This window comes from Microcaecilia unicolor, chromosome 4 (genome assembly GCF_901765095.1).
Source record: "Microcaecilia unicolor chromosome 4, aMicUni1.1, whole genome shotgun sequence".
Lineage (NCBI taxonomy): Eukaryota > Metazoa > Chordata > Amphibia > Gymnophiona > Siphonopidae > Microcaecilia > Microcaecilia unicolor.
The window spans coordinates 96,217,810-96,245,597 of NC_044034.1; the positions used below are offsets into that span (position 1 = coordinate 96,217,810).

General features: G+C 44.8%; 1 protein-coding gene across 2 annotated transcripts in view; it reads left to right on the forward strand.

The window, feature by feature from the left end:
* Positions 1-417: 417 nt before the first annotated feature.
* Positions 418-27,788, forward strand: part of ZC3H13 (zinc finger CCCH-type containing 13) — a 215,599-nt gene continuing 188,228 nt past the window's right edge. Inside the window, exons 1-4 of one of the 2 annotated variants that reach the window (XM_030200507.1) lie at positions 418-815; positions 2,891-3,024; positions 3,456-3,565; positions 24,911-25,022. In XM_030200507.1, the coding sequence (XP_030056367.1) occupies positions 2,908-3,024; positions 3,456-3,565; positions 24,911-25,022 (339 nt within the window). In that variant the 5' untranslated portion in view covers positions 418-815; positions 2,891-2,907. The remainder of the gene's footprint in view (positions 816-2,890; positions 3,025-3,455; positions 3,566-24,910; positions 25,023-27,788) is intronic. The other variant, XM_030200508.1, reaches the window with a different exon arrangement.

Here is a 27,788-nt window from a genome sequence, read left to right on the forward strand (position 1 = left end):
TATCTAAATTCCATGAAAAACTCGGTTATGCTACTAGCTGCCTTGAGTAACACCCTCTGACAACGTATTTCAAAGCTTGATTGTGCTTTGAGTGAAAAAAAAAAATACTTTCTCCTATTTATTTTAAATATATACTGCCTATTGTACTAGATTTGATTTTTTTTTTCCTGTCGTAAAAGATATTTGAGCCCAGCCCCTGATATTCCTGCTTTATTGCTGTAGTCTCACATGTCATAACAAAACTCTGTAAGCCACATTGAGCCTGCAAATAGGTGGGAAAATGTGGGATACAAATGCAATAAATAAATTACAATAAAGACAAGTACATAACAATGAAAACTAAAACAACATCCAAGCTCAGAAACAGCACCACCGCTACCCAGAAGCTATTCTATGGTCCATCTGCCCTCTTCAATCATGGCGCCCAGGACCGTCCGTCACCTCTCTTCCGCCACATCGCTCTGTGCCCCTAGATTGCTCTCGGAAGTCCTGATTTCTCTCCCCGCACTTCCGGTCGTTGACGCCTGCGCACTGGATTCTCGTTTCCCCCCGACGGCCTGGGCCTGTGTGCTGGGGCGCTGGTCGGCTAGAGAGACGACACGAAGAACGGGGTCTGTGCGGCGGCCGGCCGAAGGGCAGTCGCGGCTGCGGGGAAGCAGCGAGATAGCGGGAAGGGAGGAGTCCGGAGGTTTTGTACTGGTGTGCGGGCGCTGGGAGGTCGCGTAGTGCTCCCGGTACCTGCCCCCTTCCCTGCTCTGTCACGGCCCGGGATTCGGTACCCGGCGGCAGGCGCCGCCGCAAGCACTGGAACGGTGGTAAGTGAAGGAAGGTGAAGGGACAGGGGGAGAGCACTGCCAGGGTCCTGCACAGCAGAATGCTTCCCGGGCTGCCCACAGTTAATTATTTATGTAATTGCAAAGGGCCGGTAGATTTGCGCGGCGCACTGTATGTACACACATAAGAGCAAGTAGAGTTCAGGACTTCCAAGCCAGCCAAGGCGAACATTCAAAAGGGACAGATGCACTTGCTCTGCCCGTGCTGTAATCATTTGGAGGGAGCTTTCTGGATTCTGCCTGTCTTTATGGTTAAGAAAACTGTTCGTGGTTAAAAGGGTTTAAGTTTTTTGACAGCAGTAGCTGTAGTGCCCCGTTTCCCTTTGTGACTGCGGCCTCTGTAAGAAAGAAAGATGAATTAAATTTCATACGACTTTTGCATTGGTCTGCATGGTATTTAAAATATCCATGCAAAAGCCACCTGTTGACATTTGTTCCCCTTCTGAGATCTTTTCGTTCTGAAGACAAATTGGTTTTATCTTTTTTTCCGATGATAGAGGAGATAAAGCTAAGAAAATGCTAGTACAGACGTTAACATATCTGTCTGCTCTTGTGTGGAATGCTCAGCCAATAGAGTTATGAATTCAAACTAACTATATATTTCCTCAAAAAACAAAAATTTAGGCTTTCAGAAATCGTACTTGAGCATACAGGTTGAATTTAATATGTAGATCTTGCACTTGTGACATACTAGTTACTGACTAGCGTAATCTTTTGTAATTCACAGAGAACTTTTAAGCTGTTTAGCAGAATTTAAGTTATGTTTTGAATTGTGTAAAGGTATTATAAAATGATGTTGATTTTTGTCATTTGTAATGTTTTGATTTTTTTTTTTTTACAGGATTACATTTTATGTGTAAATTCTAGTTCTATGTTCTGAGGGTTATCAATAGAAATGCTGAGGGAAATGCTGATTACTTTAGGAAGGGTTACTGCACTTGATCAAGTTCAACCTGGGTGATATGTTTTCCTCAACCTATCAAGGACTAAATTGTATAAATGGCGCCTAAAAAAATTGGTGCTGAAAAAAAAGTGCTAAGTTTGGTATTTACAGAATAGCGTTTAACTCCAGGAATCGTGACTACTTTTAGGCGCAGCCATTTATACCAACAAAACACTGGTATAAATCCCTGTGTCTAAATTAGGAATGGATCCCCCAAATTCTATAACATGCATATAGTTACCTCAAGAATCACTTGTGATATATCAAGTGTTGAAAATAAATAAATAAAACACCCATGATCTGCCTGTGACCCTCCCATAGCCTTTGAACCCACACGTAAAATTAACATGCATACATTTTAATTAAAGCCAATTAGCACCAATAATTGTTAAAATTCCAATTATCTGCGCTAAGTGGCTCATTCAGTTAAGTTGCACATGCAAATTTGGGTGTGCAATTTAAAGCGCCATTTATAGAATTCAGGGGCAAATGCCAAGTTTCTGCTTTATTGGATTGTAGGTATGGATGCTGAACTAGAATGTTTCCTAACTAGTATGTGCCTTGAGACTTGATTTCACAATTTAAAACTAATAAAATCCTTCATTTGAATTATATTTCATTCAAGAAGAGAGAATTTTGTTCAGCTTCTGAAACTGCCTTTTATTTTAGAAATCATAACTAAATCTGGGTACTGCTATACAGATCGTTATCGAAACTCCGAGTAGATATAACTTAAACATATATAAATTATGAATATAATATGGTTAGTGGAATAGTAGATCTTGAGACAATTTTAAACCATTAGGTATAGTTTAATAAAAAGTACTTTCATTCAAGTCTTGTATTCCAGAAAGAACTGCATAAGAAAAAGAATGCATATATTGGACACATAACAGATGCAAAAGGGTTGATGAATTAATATGAGTTTGAAACTTTGTGAGCTGTAGTGTCAGTTGTTTCAACTTACAGTCTGAACTTTTAGTTATACATGTGCTGTTGGGAAGCAATTGTTGGTAGCTGTGTTTCTTGTTCCTTAAAACTGACCTCGCTTCTAAGTAAATTGTTACCTAATTTTTAATATGATGGGTAACACTTTTTTCTTTTTCTCTTTTAGTGAAAAAAAAATATAAAATGTCAAAACTTAGACGGAAAGTGACAGTGGAAAATACTAAGACAATATCTGACAGCACATCTCGAAGGCCCAGTGTATTTGAACGTCTTGGACCCAGCACTGGGAGTAATGCTGAGGTGAGATTAAATAGGTTATTTGGTGCTGCTTCCTTTATTTGAAAACTTATTCAAGACCTGTCTGTCCCCATTACTATTTCCTTATTCTCCATCTCAACAGTGCCCCATGTCTGATTACATACTGAAATTTGATACTGAAATTTGATTGTGTCTACTGCCCAGGTTGTAACCAGGTTTGGTATCTGTAAAAGCAGTATCTAATCTGGTCATTTCTAACTTTCTAAATCCCAAGTCTAAAGTGGTTTACAAAAAGCAAAAATTTGCAGTACACTTAACACACACCTGCTAGCTGTGAAGTTACTGAGGCAGTTGGTGTAGCTGGTATAGAGTTGCTCCTGGATGTATTAGAATACTGTTTGTCATTGGCATAGACATGAAATTTAATTTCTATTAATTCCAACATCAAACTTTCCCACATGGATGTTTTGCAGACACAATGCCGTAACTGGCTGAAGACTGGTAGCTGCATCTATGGGAGCACCTGCAGGTTCGTACATGGCCCTTCACCGAGAGGTAAAGGATTTAGCGGCAGTTACAGAAGGTAAATCCAGAATTTCCACTTGTGAAATAATTATTTGCATTTGTAATTCAAATTTTTATCCAAATTGGATCCTGGCTCATGTTAGGTATTATGCTTCAGATGTATGTATGCAATTATCTCTGGGGTGGATTTTCTTTTTGCTTAATGTGGCAGATGTACTCTTCTTAACAGCTTCCAAAGTGGATAGACATGGTCTTGTTACTATAGCATTACTAAGCTCCAGGTAAAGAAATGGAGGTAATGCAACTTTGCCAAGGCTTCAGAGAGAATTATCATCTAGTAGTCATGACTAACCAACTGCTGCCACATCACCACCTATTTGTATTTTTCATATGTTGGGGCAAATAATGTGTCGCATAGATTCAAACATTGGGTGAGCTTGTTGTAGAAATATATGTAGTACTGGTAAGGGAAAGTTTCTAAAATGTCTGAATGACAGACCAAAACTTTCCCATTGAAAAATTGCTGGATTGCACAATATTGCTGTGCAGTGGTGTTCAGTGATGTGGTAAGTTGCACATGAAAATATTAGTCCCAGTGGTACGCTGGTCAATATAGTATAAATTCTACTATTCTGACAAAACCAGGGTTACCAGACATGCGTGGTAATGAAGGAATATTTCCTGGTAATAATCTAAGTAATAATCTAAGTCCTTCTCTGTAAGAAAGCAAACTTTATTATAAATCCATCCCTGGTCACTAACATTAAGTATTGTCAACTGCAAACTAAAAAGAAATGCTTAAATATATGTATGTGTGATGTGGTTTCTTCGCTATGCCCTTCTGTACTCCAACCCGCTGCGGCCTGCTTCGGTAGCTTCATCTTCATTGCTGATCATGCTATGTCCAACAGTACTGCAGAAACCCTTTGTGTTTGTCGGCCCTGAAATGATATCCTACTTCCTCTGTATTGATGAAGCTCACAGTTCTTGTATTTGTCATAAACAGAGGTAAGTAGAGCAAAAACTAAAAGTACTTATAAAGAAATGGCACCAGTAAACAGAAAAACAGATAAGTAAAACATTAATTTCAGTCGTATGATTGCAGTTTAAATAACTGTATTAATTCCTGTTGACTCCTTCCACTCATACCCCTTAAATAATCTTTTCCTTATTTCCACAAGAGCAGTCCAGAACCAATGGGTCTACTAGCAGATAGAGACGGAGAGCAATTGCTTGTTAGTTCTGCCCTGTAAAGGGCACTGCATCTCAAGCTCAACAGTTTTTTTTTCTGTCTCCGGCAGATGGTGTTTCTAGCTCCTGGACTAGTTAAAGAACTGTTTTCCAATTGAGCTCTAGGAGAAATCCAGAGTTTTTTCTTGAAAAAAGAAAAATTAAATGAAAGCCATAAGGGAAACACTAGAAGAGTCTGTCTCCCCCTCGGCCACCCAGCATCGTGTTACTAATTTAATTAACACAAAGGCAAAAAGCAATCAAAGAGAGAAGGGAAACAGAGGACCACCTGGTAAGCAATGCTGAGGTGTTTTTCTGTCACTTCTTTAAGGCCCTGATGATCAAATCCCCTATGCTGTTCTGAACAGCACGGGAGGGAGGGGACTAAAGCCCTCGTGATCAGAACTAATAGCATGCAAATTTATGCACCCTATTAGCTTTGATCATTGGGGGACTTCTGCAGAGGATTGTGCCTGGCCATGCCCCCAAGGCACAATCCTCCCCGCAGAAGTTGTTTGACAGGTCTGGGCTGTCAAAGAGAAAAAAGGCCAGACCTGTCAAACAGGCACGCAAGGGGCTGGAGGTCTGGTGGACCTCCAGCCCCCTAACCCCCTCCCCCCTTGTCATATTTCCCTGGTGTGCTGTGATCATATGGGCGGAATACTGCAGAGCTCATTTAAATATTTAAATGAGCTCTGCAGTATTCCCTGGCGCAGGTGTTGTTTGCCATACCAGACCCCTCTGAACATTGAGTGCTGGTAAATGTGTGCACTAGTGGCCTCTAGCGCTCGCCCGTATTTACCTTTGATCATCAGGGCTTAAGTTTGCTAGGTGTGGTAAATTTGTGATTTATTCATTATTTCTTTCTTTCCTCCTGTTTCCCTGCTGGCTGTATTTATATTGCTTTCAAGCAGCTGACATCCTCTTCTGCCTTGGGAACAGCATGTACGCGCTTTCAAAATGTTACTTTTGTTTTGTTTTCCTCGGTGCTAACTGAGCCATGAATGCAGCCCCGGCTGAGCATGCCAATTGCTGTTTCTGCTGCAGCAGCTGCTAGGAAAACTAGGATTTGTGCAGTGCTTGCCACATGGGAACAGTTTAATGCTCCAGACTTAGGTCGAGTTCTTTGCACAGGTGGACTTTCTTTTCTGATACGGCTCAGCTCCGGAGGGACTTTCTTCAGATGTCAGCCATTTTTAACTTTTCCTATGCTGGTTTCTGCTGCTTCTCTCAGGGTGAACATTTTTCTACAGCTGTTCCACAGATATAGAGACCCTTTAGCTTCCTAATTTCTGTCTCCTGATTTTGTCCTCTTCTATAAAACTTACTTATTGAAGCATTCTCATGGTGTTTCTTTTTCCAGATCTTCAGGATGCACCCAGACTGCTGGAAGTCACTTCTTGCTCCAGGAGACCGAGAATTGAGATTTGGATTGCTTGGAGTCTCATTCTGTTAGATCATAGATAATGTCACAGTATGGTTTGATTTCTTCTGTCTTCTCTTTCTCTTGTGAGAGTCTAGTAGCAGAAGGTGGTGATCATATGTAGTTCATCTCTTCCAGCGGGAAGAATTAGTTGTTCTTGTAAAGGCTTTAGAAACCTTGTCTGTTTTGGATACTCTGGACCCTAAGGAGTCTTTGGTTGGAGATCTTATTCTTGACGGAATAAGGAAGCTTCCTAAAGCCTTGCTTGTTAATCAGGCTAGTCACATGATCTTGAGAGTGTGGAAGTTTCCTGAGGCAGGGCTCAATATTGATTGGGCTATGGCTAAGTCTAATCCTTTAGTATCAGAGAAAAAGTAGATGTTTAATCAGTTTAAGGTGGATGCCTTAGTGATGGCTATTACTAAGAAAACAACTATCCCTAGGGAAGGTGATATGGCTCTGAAAGATGTTCAGAATCGTAAATTGGAGGCATTTTTAAAACAAGCATTAGAAGTTTCTGGTCTGGGTCTTCAGGTGGCTAGCTGTATGACTGTATTTCCAGAACCTCTCTCTGTTGGGTTCAGCAAGTTCATGAGGAGACTTCTGGAGAGGATTTGGAGTCGCCTAGAGAGCCTGCACTTTCAAAGACAGATATAGCTTATATAGCAGATGCCCTCTATGACTTTATTAGAACTTAAATCAGATGTTTGACTGTTTCAGCTGTAGCAATGTATCTTTTGTGGCTTTGCTATTGGTCTGTGGACACAATCTCTTAAGACTCAAACGGGGAAGTTACTGTTCGCTGAGGATTTGGAAAAGCTAGTTAAAGATCTTGGAGATTCTAAGTCTCGAAGGTTGCTGGAAGGTAAACAAAAATTTTCCTCTTCTGTTTCAGGCAGATCGAAATTTTGTGACACTAAGCATTACTGTCTGGGACGTATGGGTTCTTATAAGTGTTTTTGTTCTCAGTCTTCCTTTTGAGCTGACAAGAAAGGTCAAGGACAGGGAGTGAGAGCCCTTCTTGGTTTTGGATCTGCCTAATTATGGGCTGTGGGCTCATCCCTTGACAGTTCATGTTGGAGGATGTCTTTCTGTGGGCCCAGATGACTTTTGACCAGTGGGTAATGGAAATGATCAGACAAGGTTACAAACTAGAGTTTTCCTGCCACCTCATAGATTTTCTTTTGTGATATCTCCATTTCGTATACCTGTCAAAGAAAGAGGCTGTGTGTTGCAGTCTCCAAAAGCTGGAATTGAGGGCACTTGGCCTTGTGCCACAGGAAGTGTGTGGCACTGGCAGGTATTCAATTTATCTTGTAGTCCCAAAAAAGAAGGTACTTTTCACCCTATCTTGACCCTCATGAGTGTTAATCACACCCTTGTGGTCTCTTCAAAATTGAAACATTGCATTCTGTCATTGTGGTGGTCCATCATGGAGAATTCTTAACTTGGATTTGTTGGATCTGATTAAAGCATACCTTTATCTTACAGTTTGGCCACTTGTCCCAGAGCTGCAAACTTTAGAAACTTCTGTTGAACACTTTTAATTACACACCATACCTTTTGGTCGGGCCACAAGATCATAGTTGTGGTAGTGGCAGTGTTTTATTGAGAAGGCTTCAGAGTCCGTCCTTATCTGGATGACTGGCTAATTCAAGTCAGCTTGAGGGAAGAAAGCCTTTGAGTACTCTTGTAGTCTCTCAGCTGGGTCATAAACTTCAAGAAAAGCAGCTTGTCACCCTATCAGAACATCGAGTATTGGGTGCTCAGTTGAATACCAGAAAAGGCAGAGTTTTTCTGCCTACTCAGAGGTCTCTCAGGATTCAGGCCTAGATTCAAGTGTTAATAGATCTCCATATCCCTCAAGTGTGAGATTATATGCAGATGCTGGGCTCTGTAGTGGCAACCGTAGACTTATTGCTGTGGAATCAGGCACATATGAGACCATTTCAAAGATCTTTACTAAGTCATTGAGCGGTTTAGTTCTGTGGACTCAGGAGGCGCACCTCAGTCTGAGTTGCTGGTTGAATCTTCACAACCTCAAGAAGGGCGTTCTGTTAGAATCCCCAGTTGGATCATTTTAACAGATTCTTTTGTTTTTAAATTCTTTATAATTTCTACATTTACATAACATAAATGATGGAAATTGAATGAAAAAAGAATACATAGAATTTAAGCCAATTATTGGAAATTAACCTAATAAATTTGTCCACAAAATTTGGGCAAGATACAAAGAATTATAATAAAATAGGTAATAATGAAAACAAACTGAGAGGGAGTATGTTATTCGTCCGCTAGTGATTTCCAGCATTCACACTGTGGGTGTATCCAGTCAAGGAACATCTTGTTCATGGGTAGAATAAATTCCTGCATTTTCCTTGGTTCAAAGAAAACATAATTAACTGCATTTAAGGAAACTAAACATCTACAGGAAAATTTTAAAAGAAAAGTCCTGCCAAGAGCAAGAATTTTTGATTTCAAATCCATAAACTGACGTCTCCTCTTATGCCAAGCCCCCTCCCTACCCATCTTCAAATCCTTGCTCAAAGCCCACCTCTTCAATGTTGCTTTCGCACCTAACCTTTATACCTTTCAGGAAATCTAGACTGCCCCTATTTGACTGACTGTACTTTTGTCCTTTAGATTGTAAGCTCCTTTGAGCAGGGACTGTCCTTCTATGTTAAATTGTACAGCGCTGCGTAACCCTAGTAGCGCTTTAGAAATGTCAAGTAGTAGTAGTCTCCTCTTTTGAGTTCCCTTGTTCAAATCGGGAAATATTTGTATTTTAGAACCAAGAAACTCTGCAGAGAGATGTCTAAAATATAAAGAAGAATGTTGTTTCTGTCAGTTTCAAAAGCAAAAGTCACAATGAGAGTTGTTCGCTCAGAGATTACATCAAGAGAAGTTTCTAGAAATTCCGTTAAATTTAATTGTTGCTTCTGCTGGAAGTCTGAAACAGTTAAAGATCGAGTTATGTAGTAAGCTTTTACTGTCGGTGGTAGTGCTTCCTTCGGTATAGCCAGTATTTCCATAAAGTATTTCTTAAGCATTTCAACAGGAGGAATTAGTGGTGATTTTGGGAATTTAAGAAATCTCAAATTATTCTTCCTAGTCTGGTTATCTAGATATTCAGTCTTCTTTTCCATGCCATTTCTATCATGTATAAGTGTTCCCATGGAACTTTGTAATTTCTTTAGTTCTTCATCATGCAAAACAGATGTTTTTTCACATGATTGAACTCTTTCATTCAGAATATTGTTTGATTGTTTCAACGCAGATAACTCTTGTTTAAGACAATTATTTACCTGAAGAAGTGAAATGTTCAGGGTCTGGATAGCATCCCACAGCACTTCAAGTGTTACTATCGCTGGTCTTTGTTTCACCTCGAGACCCACAGGGGCAGCTCCCAGAGTTGGCGAAGGCAAGTGCACATCAGCCCCTGCTGCACCAAACGATGGTAAATCCACTGGGGTAGAGAAATCGGCAGGTCCTCTTGCGGCCACCGGGGTAGACATGCCAACTTCGGGTAAGTCAATCCGAGGCTCCACTGCTGTTATCGTTCTGCTTCCCGGTCTCAGGGGTGGTAGCTGGAGAAGAGGGCTTAACGAAGCCGCTTCAATGCTGAGGTTCTTCCCGACATGGGAGGAACCGATCAAAGCGGGCGTTTGCATACCCGGCGTCAAGATTCTGAATACCTCAAGCATTGCCTGTCTAAGAGTGGGATTTCCTCTGAGATTGGGAGAGGCTCTAGCCCCGGTTTTCCCTTTCCTTTTCCCCATCAAAGAGGGTGAAAAGGACAATTGTCCTGGTAGTTTCGCTAGAGGCTTCAGGAGTTCCCAGCACACGTCTCCTCAGGTAGATGCCATCTTGCCCTGTCCTCCATTTTAACAGATTCTAACTTGTTTGGCAGTGGACTTAATGCTTCAGCAAATGATGCAGAGCAGGTGGTCAGCCTTAGTGGCATCTTGGTCAGTCAATCATTTGGATACCAGAGCTATGTGAAAGGCCTTGGTGACTTTCCAGGATCTTGTTGCAGGCAGGGCAGTTTGAATTCTATCAGACTATGCAACACCAGTGGCGTATGTGATCAGGCAAGGACGGATGAAGAGTGATGGGCCAAATTTCACCTTGTTCACTCTATTGGCAGCGCATATTGCTGGAACTTGAAATGTACAGGTGTATTTTCTCAGCAGTTAGTTTCTCAGTTTTGGGGTGGGGTGTAGGAGTTGGCCATGGAGGCTTTACTCATAACAGTGGGGGTTCCCCATTCTGGATTTGATGGCATTGAGCCAGAATGCCAAATTGCTTCAGGTTTTCAGTTGTTGGAAGGAACGGGTCAGAAGGTTTGGCTACGGTCAAGGACTCTCTATGTATTTCTTCCATGACTAATGATAGACTGGGTTCTTCAGAGGATTGCCTCTCATTCGTGATTTTTTTAGCTCCAAATTGGCCTCAGAGGCCTTCGTTTATGGAACCTTTTCCTCTCAAAGTGGGAAATCCTCTTGGATTTTCATAGGAGAAGGCTCATGTTCTGTAGGGCCTATTTCTAATGAAGTATTGATCACCGTATTACGGCTTAGCCATTGATACGTTGCGTTTGAGGAGTTGGTTATTCAGAGGATGTTATTTAGACTTCATTACAAGCAAGGAAGAGAGAGACTTCTGTGATGTACACGCATGTTTTTTGAGTTTTGGAAGCATGATATTTGGTCAGAGCATTTCTCTCTTTTGGGTTTTGGAGACACTAATTCTAACACTTGGTTCTTTGAAAGTCCAGATAGATCTTCCTTGTTATATGGGTTGTGTTAAGAGGATGTCCTTATTTCATTAGGATATAATTTGTTTGCTTAAAGGAGTTTCCATATCATCATGCTGATCAATCCATAGACTGGTGGGTTGTGTCCATCTACCAGCAGGTGGAGATAGAGAGCAATCCTTTTGCCTCCCTATATGTGGTCATGTGCTGCCGGAAACTTCTCAGTATGTTCTCTATCTCAGCAGGTGGTGGTCACACACAGCGGCAGCTCTGGCTAGGTCTCCAAGCCTAATTTTTAGGTTTTGTTGAGTACCTGGGGTTGAGGGCTCTTCTTGAGCAAGTGCAAACCTGGTGGTGCCAGGTCCCTCCTTTTCTCCCCCCTCCTGCTGGCTCTGTTTAAAAAAAAAAAAAAAAATTTTGGACGTCCTTTAAGGGCGTTTATTTCAACGTTTATATCAGCGTTTATTGCAGCTGCTCACTGGGACACCAGTTCATTACAGCTCGGAGCGAGAAGCAGCTAATTTTTACCTTTTGTAGCAGGCAGGGGGTTCCCCGATCGGTCTCCACGTGGCCTATGGCGTCGGAGGGCGAGGGTGCAAAGAATTGCTCCCCAGACCGCGTGTGCGCATCTAGCGGGGATGCGGGGGTTTCAAAGCCTGAATCGCCTTTTTTGGGCGTCAGTTGGGAGGCCGGTCAGTGTCCCGGCTCTTCCTCTGGTGCAGCGGTTTTTCCCGCCATAAACGCCCGTCCCCCGCTGCTCGCCCCCCCCCCTCATTTTGGCCGGCCACTCTGCTCGGACGGCTTCTTCTTGGGCTGCCCTCGAGGTGGGAGACGTTAATACTATGGTCACCCTTGATTCGGACGAAGGCAAAAAAGTGGCCAAAGTTAAGCGCCGTTCTTCCCGCGCTGCTCCTTCTCGGAGTTTCGCGCCGGACGCCATTTTGGATGCGCAGCATGTTTCTCCCCCGCTCTCGCGAGCGCCGGTTGAGGGTGCGTCTAGGGCCGTGGCCCAGGCTGCAGAAGTGCACAGTCTGGGGGGTTTCTCCCCTGAGTTCATTTTGCTGCTGCATCAGGCTTTCCTTATGCAAAACGCTGCCCCTGCTCCCTTGTCCGATAAAGGGGTTGAGGCCTCCGGAAGCAAACGTCCTTGGGTGGATTTCCAGGCCCTAGAGGACTCTGTCTCCTCTGATGTAGATGAGGGCAGCGTATCTGAGTTCTCCCAACGGTCCTTTGGGGATTCCTTGGAGGAGACGGATTTCCGCTCGGATGGAGCGGATGACCTCTCTGCAGCACGGATCTTTCGCTCAGAGGATTTGCCCAACCTGTTAGTGAAGGCCATGAGCATTTTGAAGATTTCCTCTCCGGAGGACGTCTCTCCCTCAGCCTCTGTTGGCTCCGCCATTATGCTGGGGATGAAGCACCCGCCTAGAACCTTCCACGTGCATGAGGCCATGCGCACCTTGATTTCGGCTCAATGGGATGTCCCAGAAGCGAGCCTCAAAGTGGCTAGGGCTATGTCCCGCCTCTATCCTCTGCCTGAAGGTGAACGGGAGGCCTTTCTTTGACCTACCGTGGATTCTTTAATCACTGCGGTGACTAAGAAAACGGCGTTGCCGGTGGAAGGTGGCACGGCCCTAGAGGGACGCCCAAGACAGAAGATTGGAGGCAGCCTTAAGGTCGTCCTTCGAGGCGGCTGCTTTAAGTTTGCAGGCCTCAGTTTGCGGCTCCTATGTGGCCAGGGCGTACCTGACGATTGTGCAGCGGGCTTCCCCCTCAGATCCTTCCTTGAGGGCTGATTGGTCGGCTCTGGAATTGGGCTTGGCTTATTTGGCAGACTTGCTGTATGATGTCTTGAGAGCCTCGACTAAAGGTATGGCTCAGACAGTCTCTGCACGGCGTTGGCTTTGGCTGAAGCATTGGTCTGCTGACCACGTCTCTAAGTCTCGCCTGGCTAAGTTGCCTTTTAAAGGCAAGCTGCTCTTTGGGGTCGAGCTGGACAAAATTGTGACCGATCTCAGCACGTCTAAGGGCAAGAGGTTACCAGAGATCAGGGTTCGGGCCAGTGGTGCTCGCCCCGGTTCCTCCAAAGGACGGTTTCAGGAAGCCCGTCGGTATCGCCTGGGCAAGTCGGGCTCCTCTGCCCCCTCTTCCTTCAAGAGGAACTTCTCCCCCAAGCAGCATTCCTTTCGCAGAGACCGCCGTCCCGGAGGTGCTTCCTCCGGTCCTCCCCCAGGGTCTCGTACCCAATGACGGGGCCCTGGTCCATGGCCCAGTGCAGATTGGAGGACGCCTGTCCTCGTTTCTGGGCGAGTGGACCAGGGTAACTTCAGACGCTTGGGTGCTGGAAGTCATCAGAGACGGCTACAAGTTAGAGTTCTGCCGACCCTTAAGAGACTGGTTTGTGCACTCTCCCTGCAAGTCTCCGGTCAAAGCTGTGACAGTGCAGCAGACTTTGGACAATCTGATCCGCCTGGGTGCGGTCGTTCCGGTGCCAGAAGATCAGCTTGGCAAGGGATGTTACTCCATTTACTTTGTGGTACCAAAGAAAGGAGGTTCTGTACGGCCTATCCTCGACCTCAAAGGGGTCAATCGGGCCTTGAAAGTTCGGCACTTCCGAATGGAGACTCTCCGCTCTGTTATAGAGGCAGTGAAGGCAGGGGAGTTCCTGGCATCCTTGGACATCAAGGAAGCTTACTTGCATATTCCCATCTGGCCTCCTCATCAACGCTTTCTGTGTTTTGCAGTCCTGGGCCGACACTTCCAGTTCAGAGCCCTCCCGTTCGGGTTGGCTACTGCTCCACGGACCTTCTCCAAAGTAATGGTGGTCATCGCGGCCTTCCTACGAAAGGAAGGAGTACAAGTCCATCCTTATCGACTGGTTGATCCGAGCTCCCTCTTATGCAGAGTGCGGCAAAGCTGTGGACCGGGTGATTGCTCTTTTGAGCTCCCTGGGGTGGATCATCAACTGGGAGAAAAGCCAGCTGCGCCCGACTCAGTCCCTGGAATATCTGGGAGTTCGTTTCGACACCCAAGTGGGCAGAGTGTTCCTGCCGGACAATCGGATTGTCAAGCTTCAGGCTCAGGTGGACCAGTCCCTAGTAGCCTCTCCTCTTCGGGCTTGGGACTATGTGCAGCTGTTGGGCTCTATGACGGCCACGATGGAAGTAGGGCCCTGGGCCAGGGCTCATATGAGACCACTACAACTCTCTCTGCTGCAGCGCTGGACTCCAGTGTCGGCTGCTGCTGTGCGCCTTCCCTTGGACCCAGCGGTGCGCAAGGTGCTGAGCTGGTGGCTGAGGACAGACAAGTTGTCCGCAGGGATGCCTCTTTTGACCCCGGAGTGGGTTGTCGTCACGACGGACGCCTCTTTGACGGGCTGGGGAGCCCACTGCTTGGGAAGGACAGCGCAGGGGCTCTTGTCTCCTGCAGAGGCAAAGTAGTCTATCAACCTCCTGGAACTCAGAGCCATTCGGTTGGCGCTTTTGGAGTTTCTCCTGGTACTGGCGTTGAAGCCAGTACGGGTCCTGTCGGACAATGCCACGGCTGTGGCCTATGTCAATCGCCAGGGAGGTACCAAGAGCGCCCCTCTAGCCAAGGAAGCCATGAATCTATGCCAGTGGGCGGAAGTGAACCTGGAACAGCTGTCGGCGGCCCACATTGCTGGAGTCATGAATGTCAAGGCGGACTTTCTCAGTCGCCATACCTTGGATCCCGGAGAGTGGCAGCTATCGGCTCAGGCGTTCTTGGACATCACGAAGCGCTGGTGCCAGCCGAGCCTAGATCTGATGGCGTCATCGGCCAATTGCCAAGTGCCGCGCTTTTTCAGCAGAGGACGGGACCCTCAATCTCTGGGAGTAGATGCTCTTCTCCAACAGTGGCCGACACAGGAGCTTCTCTATGTGTTCCCGCCCTGGCCCATGTTGGGCAGGGTGCTAGACCGGGTGGCAAAGCATCCGGGCCGGATAATCCTGGTGGGTCCGGACTGGCCCAGAAGTCCCTGGTATGCGGACTTGATCAGGCTCTCAGTGGACGGCCCTCTGCGGCTGCCAGCGGGGCCGGGCCTGTTGCATCAGGGTCCCGTGGTGATGGCGGATCCCTCCCCCTTTAGTCTTACGGCCTGGCTATTGAGCGGCAGCGTCTGAGGAAGAAGGGCTTCTCAGATATGGTCATCGCCACTATGCTGAGAGCGAGGAAGTGCTCTACTTCTGCTTACGCCAGGGTTTGGCGTACCTTTGCATCGTGGTGTGAGGCAGGCACACTTTCTCCCTTCGCTGCTCAAATTTCTTCAGTGCTGGCGTTCCTGCAAGAAGGTCTGGAGAAAGGCCTGTCGCTCAGTTCCCTTAAAGTCCAGGTAGCGGCTCTGGCTTGCTTCAGGGGTCGCCTGAAGGGTGCTTCCCTGACCTCACAGCCAGATGTGGTGCGCTTTCTCAAGGGAGTTAATCACCTACGCCCGCCTCTGCGCTCGGTGGTGCCTGCGTGGAATCTCAATTTGGTGCTAAGAGCCTTGCAGAAGCCGCCTTTTGAACCCTTGTCGAGGGCATCTCTGAAAGACCTGACATTGAAAGCAGTCTTTTTGGTGGCTATCACTTCAGCCAGACGAGTTTCCGAGCTCCAGGCGCTATCATGTCGGGAACCCTTCCTGCAGTTCACTGAGGCAGGAGTGTCTATTCGCACAATGCCTTCCTTCCTGCCCAAGATTGTTTCTCGCTTCCATGTGAATCAGCAGCTCTGCCTGCCCTCCTTTCGTATGGAGGACTACCCAGAGGAGTACTCTGCTCTCAAATATCTAGATGTGAGACGAGTCATCATCAAATACTTGGAAGTGACCAATGATTTCCGGAAGTCGGATCATCTGTTTGTGCTGTTCGCAGGTCCTCGTAAGGGTCTGCAGGCTGCCAAGCCTACAGTAGCACGATGGGTCAAGGAAACCATTGCAGCGGCTTATGTGGCTGCGGGGGAAGATGCCGCCTATCCAGCTGAAGGCTCACTCCACTAGAGCGCAGGCGGCCTCGATGGCAGAGGCCGGGTCCGTCTCCTTGGAAGAGATTTGCAATGCGGCAACTTGGGCATCGGCTCATACCTTCTCCAGGCATTACCGCTTGACTGTGGCTGCTCGGGCGGAGGCCCGGTTTGGAGCTTCAGTGTTGCGTTCAGGGATTTCTATGTCCCGCCCTGGGTGAGTACTGCTTCGGTACATCCCACCAGTCTATGGATTGATCAGCATGATGATATGTAAGGTAAAATTATGTATCATACCTGATAATTTTCTTTCCATTAATCATAGCTGATCAATCCATAGCCCCTCCCAGATATCTGTACTGTTTATATTCTGGTTGCATTTCAGGTTCAAGTTTAGTCTTCAGTTCCTGTTCAGGAGGACTTCGTGTTCAAGTTTTTTCAATTGGATTCTTCAGGAGTTGAGACGATTTTGTGTTACAGTGAGCTGCTGCATTCCTCTCCCCTCCGTTTTTCGGGGCTGGATTGAGACCTAAATTCTGCCGGCGCTCCCTCCTGCTTCTTGTGGCTGTAGGGCAGCTTTGTACCCCTCCCGCTTCGGCGGTGTTAGGGTCAGTGAGCTCCTCCCGCGGTTGCGGTTGCAGGATAAGCCAGATCCCCCCGCATCGGCGGGTGTGGTGTCCCTCCCCCGCTCCGCAGGGATGAGCTGGACAGATTCCCCTCCCCCACTTGTGTGGGGATGAGCTGGGTTAATTCCCCTCCCCCGTTTCGGCGGTGGTGAGCTGGGCAGAGTGTCCCTTTGTGGGTGTAATTCTCTAAGTGCTGAGTCCTGCGGATGGAGCTTTGATATCGACATACTGAGGAGTTTCCGGCAGCACATGACCACATATAGGGAGGCAAAAGGATTGCTCTCTATCTCCACCTGCTGGTAGATGGACACAATCCACCAGTCTATGGATTGATCAGCTATGATTAATGGAAAGAAAATTATCAGGTATGATACATAATTTTACCGTCTCATCTTAGAATTCCAGTTTGTCCTTTAGTTCCAGAATGACTGTCATGGATCCTACTTTAAAGACACTCTTCGAGCTGAAGAAATGGCTACAAGAAGAATTTCTCAACTTTTGACTCTCTCTGGTAGGGATCCTTTTCTCTGTTTTACTAAAGTTGGGGGTTTCCCTTCAAACAGTGTTTTTCTTTCTTCCAAAAGTGGTTTCTTCCTTTCATATGGATTAGGTGATTTCCCTCCCTTTTGAGAGAGGATTTTAGATGTTCATAGATCTCTCATGAGGTATTTAGAATTTACAAATGAGTTTCGGAAATCTGATAGGTTGGTTGTCCTTTTTAGGGGAGCTAAAAGAGGTGTAGTGACTTTGAAGGCCACTATTGTCCTTTGACTTAAACCATTTCTTCTGCTTATATCCTTGAGAGTAAATTACTGGCTAAAGGATCAAGGGGTCACTGAGAAGTGTTGTGAGTTCCTTGGGTGAACATTAATTCACCGAAGGATATTTGTAAAGCAGCAACATGGTTGTTTTTGCATACATTAGCTAAATGCTATAGGTTTGATGTTGTTGCCAGAGATGATACAGTCTTTGATGTAGAAATAATTACAGCAGGGGTTTCACTTTCTCGCCCACAATAAAGTGTGCTTTTTTTACATCCCGTTGGTTCTGGACTTATCTGGGGGGAATAAGGAAGGGAAAAATTGTTCATATCTGGCAATTTTCTTTCCTTGAGTTCCAGTCTAGTTTTCCCTCCGTGTGTTTTGTTTCTTGCTTTTCTGTTTTAAAACGGTTGCCTTATTTCCTGTTGTTCATTGTTTATTTTAGAACTCTGGATTCCTTCTTTAGAGGATAAAATAAGGAGAGTTGTATTTGTTGCTTTTTTTATTGTAAAATTGTTAAGCTTGGGCTGCGAGTGGAGGAGTAGCCTAATGGTTAGTGCAGTGGCCTGAGAAACGGGTTCAATTCCTACTGTAGTTCCTTGTGACTTTGGGCAAGTCACTTAACCCTCCTTGCCTCGGGTACAAAAAAAAAAGTACCTGTTTGTAATATGTAAGCCACTTTGATTATAACCACAGAAAGGCAGTATATCATATCCCATCCCATCCATGGTTCCCTTTTTAAGGTAGAGCTTGCAAATTATTGGTCTCACCAATCTGCTGGTAGATGAGCAAAAGCCATTGGTTCTGGACTGGCCTTGTAGAACTCAAGAAAAAAAAAAAACAGTAAGCATGAACAAATGTTTCCATTTTGATTTTGGTTTTGTTGTAATGTTGGTCATTTATAGAAAACTGAAGTTAAAAAAAAATCTGAAACAAGTAATAGCAGGATTTATATTGTTTCATTTTCTTCTGGTAATCTGATCACACCTTTGCTCACTGCTGTAGTGACTTCATCTCATAAAGTACAGAGCTGAAATCAAATGAACTGTTTTTTTGTCTCAATAGAAATGTAGAAGTTACCCAAACAGCAGTAATAAATGATGCAGCTTTAGAAGGCAATTCGTAATTCGTGGCGTGTGCTGCTTATAGCTAAAAAAGAAGAGGCTCTCATTGAAAAGTTGTATCGACAATGCAGTGCCCCTTTTCTCAGTCATTGGTGTGCTGAACGTTTGTCTTGAAGTCTTTTGAATTCACTAGTAGCTATGTTTTGCCAGGCATGTCATTTGCTCAGTTTGAATTGCTAGTAACCGTGTTGTACTTTATGGCAGTTGCTCATGTCTCTGCAAATAATGTTTGTTGGTTGCTAATAGAAAAGCAGTGCAAATATCAGTTAATCTCTTGGAAAGTCAATCATTATGGTGTCCACAGCATGTCACTGTGACAGCACATCTTGCTGCTTTTTTTTTTTTCTTCTAGATATATATATATATATATATATATATATATATATATATTTATTTATTTATTTATATATTTTTTTGGCATCAATACGAGACAGTACTCTACATTTCCAAATAGTATTCTGCACTTCATATCTTATTCAAACACTAGTACATAGGGCATTAAAATCCCCAGGTATTTCAGTACAGCACACTCTTGAACCGACTTTTATTTTTTATTCAACAGACTCCACTCATCTCTCTAACCATTTATCCTACAATCAGTCATTCCCCCCCTCCCCCCGCCCCCTTCCCTCTTCCCTTCTCTAGTGATTTGGTTCTGTGACCTGTGACTCCTTAAGGAGTCTGTGCCAATAAGACGCATATTGCCTATTAAGTATATTTGGGGACTTTGCCAAATTTGAATATTCATATTGAGCGATTTCTGTTACTCTTACAACCCAACTTGAGAGTGGGACATCCTCCTCTGAAATCCAGAATTGTAGTATGGATTTTTTAACTGCTAACACCGACATATACAAAAATCTCCTTTGTGGGTATTGCAAACCCTGGGTGATCAGGTCTGTCTGATCTCCCAGCAGTAGGGCTGGGTATGACCACTCTATTGTCCGCTGCAGCACCTTGTTAAGAATCTCAAATACTCTGTTCTACAATGTCAATCTTGGGCATTCTAAAAATAAATGCACAAAAGTGCCTCTCCCTGATTTGCACCTCTGGCATTGATCTGTATCCCACAGCTTCATCTCCTTCCCTCTCGTACGCGTAATATACGCTCTATGTAGTAGTTTGTATTGAGATTCTTGCCATTCTGCAGATTGGACCATTTCATAAAGTGTCACATAGAATGAAGCAAACTGTACTTGGGAGTAGTGGGTACCCAGTTCCTTGTTCCACCCTGTGGTATTACCCTGCAATCCTCCCTCCGGCATAGCTCGTTTCACCAATTTGTACCAGGTGGATAACCTGTTTCCGGAGGGTGGCATTCCGAGCACCATTTCATCCAGACTCCCATATTTCCATGTCTCCCCATATTTCCCTCTCATTTGTTGCCAGTAGTGTCTAGCCTGCATGTAGTGTAGCATTTGATTATTAGGAATCTGCCATTGCTCCCTTATTTGAGTGAATGACATAAATGTACCTTCCCCTTGGTTCATCATGTGGCCCATAGTACTACATCCTCTCGCTGCCCATTGCTTAAAAACTGACGGTCCCATGCCCACCGGGAAGTCCACTAACTCAACCATTTTCAGAAAAGGGGATGCATAGGGGCTACGGTCCTGTTTGGTCTGCCACCAACTCCAGGCGGTTCGCAGGGGCTTAAGGAAGGTAAATTGCCAATTCAACTTTGTCCCTAGTCCTGGTATCGCATGAAGCATGTTTATAAATGCATATGGGGAGCACCATCCCTCCCACCAGTCTGTTGGTGTGAACTTCGATTGTCCTTCAAATACTATTCGCAGTAGTGCTGCCACTTTATACATTCTTAAATCCGGCAAATTGAGTCCTCCATGTTCCTTGCTGCTAATTAATGTGTAGTGACCTATGCGAGATCTTTTTTGTCGCCATATAAAAGAACGCAGGGTGGATCTAAATAACATCTCATCTTTTCTTTTAATCCATATAGGCATTGTTTGTAAAGGGTACAGTAGCTTCGGGAGCAGTATCATCTTAGCTAAAGCCACCCGGCCCAAAAGGGACACAGGGAGATCTTTCCATCTAGTGCAAATTTGCCCTGTGACCTGTACTGCTCCATTACCCAGAATAGGTACTGCCAGGAGATGCTGTCGAACGCTTTTTCCATATCTAACCCTGCAATTGCTTCTGTTCCCCCCCTCCCTTTATAGGTGTGGATTGCAGCCAGTGCTCGGGTAAGATTCATCGAGGCATACCTGCCCGGTATGAAACCTACTTGATCCTCATGAATCACACTCGGTAAAAAGGCATTCATTCTCTTAGCTAGTATGTTGGCCAGTAGTTTTATATCCTGGTTTAGGAGGGATATGGGACGGTACGACCCTACCTGCTCTGGATCCTTCCCTGGTTTGGGTAACAGGATGATGTGTGCCAAATTTTGGTGTAGTCCCCCACCCCGGTGGTCTAAGCTGTTAAACATATTTATTATTGGTTTGGCCACTAGATCTGACAATATCTTATAATATTCCGGCCCGTACCCATCTGGGCCCGCCTTTGTTAATTTAAGGTTCTTTATGCCCTGTCTTACCTCCTTTTCATCGATAGGTCTATTCATTCTAGCCACCTGATCCTGGGTAAACTGAGGGAGCATAACGTCACTGAAAAAAAATCCCTAAATTCCGTGTCTAGGTCTTTCTCTCCATATAATGCTTGATAGTACTGAACGAATTGCTGTTGTATTTGCTTCTCTCTATGGTACTTTATCCCTTGGCCATCTGTGATGGACTTAATAACCTGCCGTTTTTTGTATGGTCTCACTAAGTTAGCCATTAGCTTTCCAGCTTTGCTACCCCATTTAAACAGTTTAAATTTCTGGTAATAAATGTCTCGTTCAGCTCTACTGGTAAGCATCTGATCTATTTGTGTGTGCAACCCCACTAGTTTTTCTTTTAATGCCGGATCCCTACACCTCACATGCTGCTGTCTGATTAGCTGGTATTCTTGCGACAATTTGAGTAGGTCAGCCTCTGTTCTCTTCTTCTTTAGTGCTATGTAGGCTAGTATGTGCCCCCTCAATACTGCTTTGGACGCTTCCCAAAAGGTGACTGCATCCACTTCGGGTGTCTCGTTAAAGGTTTAATATTCTAACCACTTCTCTCTGAGATATTTTCGAAAAGCTAAATCGTTATAAAGTGCTGGAGAGAACTTCCATACCTTTTCCTTCCCCTCCTCCGTGTACACTATAGCTAATGAGATTGCAGAATGATCTGATAGTACATTGTCCATTATGTGTACCTCTTTTGCCGCTGAAAATAAGGAGTGCGCTATTAAAAAATAGCCTAGTCTGGAATATGTGTTATGTGGGTTCGAGTAGAAGGTGTAATCAGCATCATGAGGGTGTAGCAGGCGCCACACATCCTCCACTCCCAACTGCTTCATCATAAAATTAACCCCCTTACTTTCCATGCCTCTGCTTCTTGACTTTGCAGGTTTGCAATCAATTGTGGGGTCTGCACATATGTTAAAATCCCCCCTATCACGGGTTGGTACTCTGATTGCATGCACAGCTTAGCCACTATGTCTGAAAAGAATTTATGACTATATATGTTAGGGCCATATAAATTGCAGAGGCCCCATTTTCTGCCCCAAAGCTCTCCCAGTGCTATAACATATCTGCCTTCTTTATCATTGATTATTTTATGTATGTGAAAGGGGAGCTGTTTGTGTATCAGAATGGCTGCTACTCGCTGCCTGCTATTAAATGCAGAGCTCACCACTTCTCCTACCCATGTTCTTTTCAGTTTTGCATGTTCTGCAGCGGACAAATGAGTTTCTTGTAAATAAGCTATATCCACTTTCTGTTTGTTTAGCCAGGCTAATATTTTGGTGCTTTAACCGGTGAGTGGATGCCATCCACATTTAAAGATATAAATTTTAAATTAACCATAACTATATGCACGTGTCGGCGTGCATAGACTGTTCTTTGTTCGAGCCCCGTAGGCCTCCCAGCTAAGCCCACCGAGCTCCTCCCCTCTCCATACTTCGATCCATGTCCCACTTGCCCACTCTTGGAATCCCAACACGATCACTCCTCTCATATTCCCCGATTCGAGCCCCCTCCCTTTTAAGCCCCCTCTTTCCCCACACACCCACATGCTTTCAACATTCTGCCCCAGGCACACTGCCAGGCCTCCCCCTATCCCCTCCCTCCCCCCCCCCCCAATTATACCCTTCCCCCCTTTTTTCCTTCTCTATCCTCTGCCTTCCCCAACTCACACAACAAAAATGAAACATTGCCCACCCCTCACCCTCTCAGCTTGTTAACCACCCCGTACCCCAACAAGTTTTTCCTTTCCCCTTTCTGACCCGCTAGTCCATACTTAATTAATGTCCACCACAATCAGTCTCTTCATTTCCCTCGTGTTTCCCATCGTGTCTCCTTCCTGTCTGGTCCTTATGTCCACCTCAATCAGTCTCTTCATTTCCCTCGTGTTTTCCATCGTGTCTCCTTCCTGTCTGGTCCTTCTGGACATCGTCCGCTTATTTTGTTGTTGCCTCCTTCCAGTCTTGCCCACAAAGCCTTCTGTACACTGGGTTTCATTGAGGTGGTCATTAATGTATTTTCACAGGTTCCATCTTCCCTTCATACTCCGTGGCGCTGGTTCAGGCGTTGAACCTGTGGCAGACATTCATTCAGCTCTCTGCTGCGTATCCTCTCTGTTGTGCCGATCCAAAAACGCCTGAGCTGCTGCTACCTCCGATATTGTTAAGGTTTTTCCTTCATGCCAGATTCTCAGTTTGGCGGGAAAAGCAAGGGAGAATTTGATTCCTTTTTTGTACAGAGATGTACATGCTGGAGCTAATGCTCTGCGTTGTTGTGCCACTGCCGTAGAATAGTCGTTGAAGATGAGAAATTTGTGACCCTCATATTCTAGCACTTCCTTTCTTGCCCTGAAGGCCTTCAGTATTGATTCTTTTCCCAGCCATTTTATATAGTGCGCTATGGCTGTGCGCGGCCGTTGCTCTTCTTCTCTTCTCACTCCTATCCTGTGCGCACAATCACACTGCCACACATCAGATCTCCCCTCAGCTCCCAATTGCTTCGGAAGCCAGGTGGTAAAAAATTGGTACAGCTCTTGCTCGTGTACTGCCTCTGGTAGTCCAATCACCCGCAAGTTATTGTGGCGGCTTCTATTCTCTTGCTCGTCCACCCTATCTCTCGGAGCTGCCGCTTCTTTCTGCAATGCCACGATTTGGGCCGCCATGCCTTGTGTAGCGTCTTCTTGCGTGGACACCCGCTGTTCCACTTCATCCAGTCGCCTCGCCTGTGCATCAAACTTTTCATTTATTTCATCAACCGCTGACTGTATTTTGTTCATTCGTTCATCCAGCGCTGTCGCTACCGTCCTGGATATTTCTCTGGCCCAATCTCCAGCCGCCAGTGTGGTCGGTGGCTGAGTTTCCCGCTCCTCCGCCATCTTTGATGTTTCGTGTAGCGTCGCGTTTTTCCCTTTCAGGCCTCTCTGGCTCTTTGTGGGCATTCCCCCGGCACCAATTCTTTGCTTTTCGCTCTGCCGGGTCCTGTCAACTCCCTGGTTACTAAGGGGTTCTGCTGGTGGTGTTTGGATGGTAAGATGCAGATATTTAGCTGTTTTTCCGCTGAGATTCAGTGGAGCTATTTCTTTCTGCTGCCGGTCAGGTCGCAGGCATCACGTGACCCCGCACATCTTGCTGCTATTATAAAATTAGCTTTGGAAACTAAAACTTTTGAATATGTGAAGGTTTATAGTTGAATACAATGCTAAGTTCAAAGACGTTGTGACTTTTGAGTTTGAACCACTGTGGGCTTAGTAGATCATTTTACTTAACAGTTTACCCATCCGTTTCTTATTGTTATTTAGAACTTCCCTGTGTATAAGGCATGTGCTGATTTGGTATGTTTTGGAATGAAACTTGTTTGCTAATGTTTGTCACTAGCACAATGCCCACAGTATAGCTAATTCCAAACTACCCTTAGAGGAAATAATCTCCTGTATCTGCGTCCTTGGTGACAGCTAAAATGTTAAATATTACTTTCCTTTAGTTTTTCCTTTTTGATCTATTAGTAGTTGATTACCTAGCTTTTCGATAGTTGATTACCCAGCTTTCCAACCCAGGGGTAAATGTATCTTTTCTTAGCTGGTTGAATTGTAAAGGGTGTTGGGATCCTGTTTGGGTAAAATATTCTATACAAATGCAAATTATTATTATTGGACATAAAAGCATACTGCTTCTACTGTAAAATCATATTTCTGGCTGGATGGTAAATGAGTTGCTTCCTCATCAGTTGCCATTGCTGTTCCAGGGCCTGTAAGGAAAGCCACCTCCAAGCCTGTAATCTTCGGTAACTCCTGTATACCAGCCAGGGCATCGCTGAAGTTCCACATTCAACAGCAACCCCTACCCCTCAGCTGAACCATCCAAACAGTGCTAAGCCACAGGGCAGTGAGTGAAAGTATGTTAATAGTAAGAAAAAACTGTGTTACAATGTGATCCTTTATATTTGTGTTGTTCAGGTCTCCAGACAGGCCTACTGGCGATCTTCGTGAAAGAATGAAGAATAAGCGCCAAGAGGTGGAAGGAGAACCACAGAAACGTAGTACAGAAGAGCCAGCTTCTCCCACAAGGGTAAGAATGCAGATACCTAAGTAATGTGGCTCCAGACATTTTCTTTTTGAAAAACATTGATCAGTGAGTGAACTTCTTTACTTTTTTTTTTTTGTAATGTGAAGGCAGGCTTGTGCATTGTACATCATGAATACTTTAGACAGTAGCCTTTACAGATTGTTCAGTACCTGAAAGGGGGAGTTGTAAGGAGAAATTGTCTTATCTGCTAATTTTCTTTCCTTTAGTCCCACAAGACCAGTTCAGAACCTATGATCAGCCAGCATGTAGCGGTAGACTATAACTGAATTGTGAACTCTACCATGCAGCCTCATCACTTCAGTATTTCTCTGTCTTCAACAGTTGGTGACAGGTGGGCTGTGCAGCTCCTCGACTGTTCAGGTCAGATATGCCCCTGGACCATTTGGGAACTAGTTTCTAGTAGATCTAGGCTTCCATTTGAGTTCTTTACAAACACAATTTTTGAAGATTTTTTGAGATATTTAAGGGAATACTTGAGGAGTCTTCTCTTTTACCTGCCATCCCCATCTCTCCCTGATAATTTTGGCTGGGGCGAGGTAAGTGCAGACCAACAACTTACTGAGGCATGGAGTTGCTGAGATAGTCACTGAGGTGGGCTGCACTGACTGCTGTGAAGAGGAAGGAAGAGGCTGCTACTTGTTTTCTCACAGTTTAGGAGACTGACCAACAGGGTTGTTGGAAAACAACAAGGCAGACGATCTGCAAAATTCAACGTGGAAAACAAACCAGCAGATCAATATAATATCCAAAAAACTTTATTGGAGATATCGTATGTGAAACAATTGCCCGACACAGGCCGTGTTTCGCCCACCAATAGGGCTGCGTCAGGGGCTAAAATGAACAACAAACATACCAAATTATAAAACATAGAGAATAAAATATATATATATAAGAATACATAGAACAACAATAAAAATCCTAATATACATGCAAAACATAGACATTAATTAAAAAAACATTAATTAAAAAAACAGCCCTATTGGTGGGCAAAACATGGCCTGTGTCGGGCAATTGTTTCACATACGGTATCTCCAATAAAGTTTTTTGGATATTTGTTTTCCAACAGGGTTGTTGGGAAGCATTTCCACTTTACTGTTGGGTTCGGAATTTATTTTCTCACTTTGGTTCTGCACCTGAAGGTTTTTCTAGTGCAACAGCTGTGTGTTCATGAGGGTCACATAGAGCTACCAGTTGAGCACGCCAAGTGCTATTTGTGGTCTGGAGGCTGCTGGTCAACTTTAGAGCATTGTTCTGCATTTAAATGGACTATGGGGCAATGTGAACTGAGGGATAATTTTACCAACTCAAGCTAGGATAGCCTTGGCTCTCATTCTCCTCAGAGTGGGAGACTTTGGGCTTGCTGTCCCAGGTTTCTTTTGCAGAGAGTATGGGAACATCAGCCATCTTGTCTTCTTTTCCATTGGAAGGGGGGGACCTGTGAAGCTTTAATATTAGATTTAGTGGATGTAAGACCCCAAGTGGAAGTGAGGAGTGGGCCAGTGAAATAATGCCACTGGACACAAAGGTATAAACACAAAATCAGTATTTTATTTAAAGAAAGCCTTGGGCCTGTTTCTCTCACAGGACCTGAGATGCAGAGTAGGGAAAACTCATGCAGTTCAAAAAGTTTCATTCTTAGCGGCCTCTGGCAGTAGGCCAGGCACAATCTTCGGCTGCCGGGGTGGCCACGCCCCAAACACAGCCATTCAATTCCAGCTTCTGTCAAAGTTTGGGTCTAGCTCCCGCCTGACCTTAACGCAAGCTTATAAAGTTCTCTTAACAGAAGGCTTACTTTACCCGTCTCGAGTTTGGAACAGTCTTTAAACGTCAGAATATTTGGCTCATGTCTTCCTGTCCTGGGCAGCCTCATCCTTAGCCTGGCTCTGTTTTCTATACTCCCCGGTATGGGCTCCGCCCCTCCTTCTGGGGCAGTCTTGTGCTCTTAAGGTCATCTTGGCTATTGGAGGAACTGCTTTTAATGTGGCCCAAGCTACGGGAGTGATTTTCCTTAAGGAAGAGGGGCAGTGTTTGTAGACCCTGTCACAGTGGACATCAGAAGATTTATTTACTTTCATCCCTCCTTTGAGAAGTGCATGGATCAAAAGAATCCATTTTCCCCAGAAAATATTATTTCACAAGGCATTTCAGTTAAAATGGTCTGAGAACTTTCAAAGTGTACCAGAGACTCCCTCTGTGAATAGAGAAACCCTAAGTTCAGAATCTGCAGAGAGACCACATTTAGAAGAGTTGGAGGACTGGGAATCCCACTTGATAATCTCGGCCATGTCTTTGGATCATCTGGTTTCGGTAGGTTCAAGGTTAGCTTCCATAGAAGAGGGAGAACTTTCAGTATGTGAAGGTGGTGATCCCACTGTCTTTATTATTTTTATTTTTAACTTGTATTTTATTGAAACTTTCATCAAACAATGTAGATCTTGGCAGGTGTCTACAATAAACAGAACAATACAAAACGTACATAAGAACATAAGAGTAGCCATACTGGGTTAGACCAGTGGTCCGTCTAGCCCAGTATCCTGTTTTCCAAACAGTTGCCAAGCCAGGTCACAAGTACCTGGCAGAAGCCCAGATCGTGACAGCATTCCATACTACAAATCCCAGGGCTAGCAGTTGCTTCCCATGTCTACCTAAATAGCAGACTATGGACTTTTCCTCCAGGAATTTATCCAAACCTTTTTTAAACCCAGATACGCTAACCACTGTTACCACACCCTCTGGTAAAGAGTTCCA